The 4,281-nt window shown below is 47.3% G+C and overlaps 1 protein-coding gene across 1 annotated transcript; it reads left to right on the forward strand.

The window, feature by feature from the left end:
* EAH_00065250 (hypothetical protein, conserved) lies at positions 1-4,062 on the forward strand (the record flags this gene model as incomplete). Its single annotated transcript, XM_013392870.1, has 10 exons — positions 1-178; positions 590-629; positions 1,066-1,151; positions 1,710-1,763; positions 1,925-1,997; positions 2,300-2,356; positions 2,472-2,575; positions 3,071-3,116; positions 3,527-3,582; positions 4,009-4,062. Coding segments are annotated over 10 exons (748 nt in total), but the record flags the coding sequence as incomplete, so codon positions are not given.
* Positions 4,063-4,281: the final 219 nt, after the last annotated feature.

Below are 4,281 nucleotides of genomic sequence, written 5' to 3' on the forward strand. Positions count from 1 at the left end.
TGATGAAGATGAGGGCTGTCCAGGGCAGCGGAGACTACTGCCTCCTGAAGATTTTTCATTAGCAGAGAGTTTGTCTCCTCAGACAGAAGAGACAGAGGACGGCGAACCTGCAAAGAGTTTTCAAGCAAGTATTGAAGAGAGGATGGGGTACCCCTCAATCAGCAGCCTTGATGAGCCTGTAAGAACGAAGTGTCTCCTTGTGTGTCTCCTTTGTCTCCTTATCTTCTTTCTGTCTCCTCTAGTCTCTCTTTTGTCTCTTCTTCTTCACACACCCGTTGTGTCTCCTTTGTCTTCTTTTCCTCAGTGCTTTCTTGTGTCTCCTTTCTCTCCGCCGCATAATCTTTGGTGTCTCCTCCCCTTCGTTCTCTTGCTGCGTCTCCTTTGTCTCCTTGTGCTTAGTCTCCTGCTGTCTCTCTTCTGTCTTTATTATTATTCATTCTGATCTGTCTCCTTTACCTGCTCTCCCTTGTCTCCTTTGTCTCCTTTTTATCTTTCTTTCTGTCTCCTTTTTCTGCTCTTTATCATTCTTTTTGTCTCCTTTTAATTCATATAACCTTCCTGTCTCTCTTTTCTGTTTTGTATTGCGCAGGCTGCCTCGCGGATGTTCAAGCATTTGGTGATGTTTGGGGGTTCGTCTTCTGATTAGCAACTGTCTCCTTTCTTATCTGTCTCCTCTTGTCATTAAGTGTCTCCTTTCTTATCTGTCTCCTTTTATTACTAACTGTCTCCTTTCTTGCTGTCTTATTCTGTCACTAGGTGTCTCCTTTCTTGCTGTCTCCTTTCATCATTTAGTGTCTCGTTTCTTATCTGTCTCCTTTTGTTAGCAACTGCCCCTCTTCTTATCTGTCTCCTTTTGCCTGTTCGCTTTGTTTAGCAGCAGCAGCAGCAGCAGCAGCAACGGGCCCCCCTGCAGGCTCCAGGTGTCTGTGTGTCTCCTCTTCAACCTATAAAAAGGAGAGGCTATAGAGAGTAGCTAGTCTTTTTGTGTATTGTTAGGTATTGTATTGTTTATTATAAGATATAGTCTGTAGAAGGAGACAGTTTATTCTATTTTATTTGCTGCAGGAGCGATGGAGATAACCAGACCCCTCACCGTTCAAGGGGATGTGGATAAGCCAGTCTTAGGGACTTATCTGGTAACATGTGATCCAGTACGCTAAACCCTAAACCCTAAACCCTAAACCCTAAACCCTCAAACCACAAGGGATAAACCCTCGTCTTTCAGTACGTTTAACGCTAAATTTTAAACCCGCACACGACGGGGGATAAAGCCTTGTCTTTCAGTACGATAAACCCTAAACCCTCAGACTTAAACCCTCAAACAAGAGTAAAACCCTTGTCTTCCAGTACGATAAACCCTAAACCCTCAGACGGCGGGGGATAAACCTCGTCTTGCAGTACGCTAAACCCTAAACCCTAATCCTTCAAACCATTAGAGATAAATCCTTGTACATCGGTGGTCTGGGCGCTAAACCCTAAACCATCAAAGGATAAGGGGTACTCCATCGTCTGCCTTGCTCTAAACCCTAAACCCTAAACCCCAGAGGGACGGGGAGGGCTTAGATGGCGTTATCGTCCGGTGTTCTAAGCCCTGGACGAACAAAGTATAAACCCTCGTCTACCGTGTTTCTCTACGGCTGCAGGGTTGGGGCTTTTAAGGGTTTAGGGTTTAGGGTTTAGGGTTTAGGGTTTGCTGCGTACTTGTGCAGAAATATCCACTGACCGCTGTTGAGTCTGTTTATTCTCTTCAAAAATCTATTCGGGTATGTACATACACCCCAAACAAACTTAGCAAATAAACCCTGCATATACACCCCAGAAGACGCTGCCGCTCGGCGAAGATGCGGATCCTTAGCACCTTGCCTCCTTCCATCGAGGGTTTAGGGTTTAGGGTTTAGGGTTTGGAGGCGTACGTGGGGTGCAGGAGGACGTCGCCACTCTTCTAGCGGAGAACGTCTCCAATGCTCTAGAGAGTTTGATGTTTTCTGAGGATTCAGGTGAATACTGCAGAGACACCCCAGGTTGTACACGCAGCAGCAGCAGCAGCAGCAGCAGCAGCAGCAGCAGCAAAGAGGAGACAGCTTTGCTGAGTTAACGCCGCCGATGCTTGAGACGCAGCAACCCAACTGTTGCTGTGCTTGTTTACAACAAGAGAACCGCCGGGGTTTAGGGTTTAGGGTTTAGGGTTTAGGGTTTAGGGTTTAGGGTTTAGGGTTTAGGGTTTATTTAGGGTTTAGGGTTTAGGGTTTAGGGTTTAGGGTTTAGGGTTTAGGGTTTAGGGTTTAGGGTGGTTTTGCAGGGAAGAACCCTATCTGTTCAATGAACGTCAGGAAGTTCGGCCATTTGGAGGTCCAGCGTGAGTTGGGGTTTAGCCGGGTACTAGCTTTAGGGGGTAGCCTCCATCTTTGGGTTTAGGGTTTAGGGTTTAGGGTTTAGGGTTCAGGGTTTAGGGTTTAGGGTTTGCGTTGCAGTGCTGAACTCGGTACAGCACAGTCCTTTGGATGCGCCTGCCCCCTCTTCTTCTGCACAGCGTCCATTGATTCCTGTTAAGGAGGAGATGAAGGTAACAACGACGGTAAGGAGACAAGGAGACACCTAAAAGGGAGACAGCTTCTTGCTGTCTCCTGCTGCTGCTGGTGCTGCTGGTGCTGCTGGTGCTGCTGCTGCAGCGGGTCCTCAACATAGAGGCTGTGCAGCAGCAAAAGAGACAGCAGCAAAACAAGAGATGGTTTAGGGCTAGCTACGTGCGGGGGCAGTGCGCAGCTGTCTCCTTTTTAGGCCTTTGTGTCTCTGTTTCATTTTGTCTCCTACTCTCTCTCTTCTCTCTGTCTCCTCTCTGTCTCCTGTCTGTCTCTTCTCTGTCTCCTCGCTGTCTCCTACTCGGTGTTTCTATTGCTCGTGCTTCTTGCTGCCCCCAGCCTCCTCAGGAGACAGTCTCCTCCTAGGGTTTGTACATCATCTTTGCTTGTCTCTAGGGTTTGACTGTCTTTAGGGTTTGTCTGTCTTTAGGGTTTGTTTGTTTTTAAGGTTTGTTTGTCTTCACTTTTGTTGTCTCTGCATATACTGGCAGGCGGAGGCAGCGGAGCAGATAGATGAGAAGATATCCAGAGGAAGAGGTAGTTTTTGCGGTGTATCCTCAGCTCTTCTTAGTGTCTCCTGTCTCCTTTCTGGCTGTCTATATCTACCGTCTCCTCCCTGGGTGTCTCCTTCTCTTGTCGCTCTGCATGCTGTCTCTGTCGCTGTCTCCTCTCTCCTCTTTGTTTTTGTCTCCTTTCTCCTCTGTCTCTGTTTCTTTATCTCTCTGCTGTCTCCTTTTAATTCTGTCTCTGTTTCTTTATCTGTCTCCTCTTAATTTTGTCTCTGTTTCTTTATCTGTCTCCTTTTAATTCTGTCTCTGTTTCTTTATCTTTCTGCTGTCTCCTTTTAATTCTGTCTCTTTCTTTATCCGTCTGCTGTCTCCTTTTAGGGGTTTTGACGTGCCATTTGGAAGACATGCTTTCTTTATCCGTCTGCTGTCTCCTTTTAGGGGTTTTGACGTGCCATTTGGAAGACATGGATCTGACTGTCGTGGTCACCCAACCTGTAAGGTGTCTCTTTACCTGCAAAGGGAGACAGACTGCTGCTGCTGCTGCTGCTGCTGCTGCTGTTGCAGGAGACAGCAGCAGCAGCAGCAGCAGCAGCAGTAGCAGCAGCAGCAACACAAACTGTCTCCTGCGAGGGGGTGTATCCTTCTAAAGCATGAGCGGCAGCAGCTGCAACAACACAAACTGTCTCCTGCGAGGGGGGGTCTCCTTCTGAATCATCAGCATCAGCAGCAGCAACAGCAGCAGCAGCAGCAACAACAGAAACTGTCTCCTTTTACTCTGCTGGCAGCAGAGACAACAATTTGTGTGTCTTGTCTCTTATAGGGTAACTCGGGAGATGCAGTTCCCTTTAACATGGACGACGACGGGGTGAGTTATCCACGCTTTAGGGTTTAGGGTTTAGGGTTTAGGGTTTAGGGTTTAGTTCTTTGAGTGCATGGAGAGCAGAGACAGCCGAGAAGTAGAGCCCATGAAGTAATATCAAGTGTCTCCGTTTTGCTGCTGCATGCTTTGTAGAGACAGTTGCAGTTATTGTTATTGTTTCCTTATTGTTGTTAATATGTTGTAGTGTAGCTTGTCATCAGCAAGATGAGGTGCCTATACACCTCAATTTTTAAACAGATTTGGGGTGTATAGGCAGCTTTTTTTCTTCAGGCTGCAGCCACCAGAGACGAACTCCGATCCATGCTGGAGGTAA

Source organism: Eimeria acervulina, genomic scaffold, assembly GCF_000499425.1.
Source record: "Eimeria acervulina Houghton genomic scaffold, Eah_scaff2143, whole genome shotgun sequence".
In the NCBI taxonomy this organism is placed as follows: domain Eukaryota; phylum Apicomplexa; class Conoidasida; order Eucoccidiorida; family Eimeriidae; genus Eimeria; species Eimeria acervulina.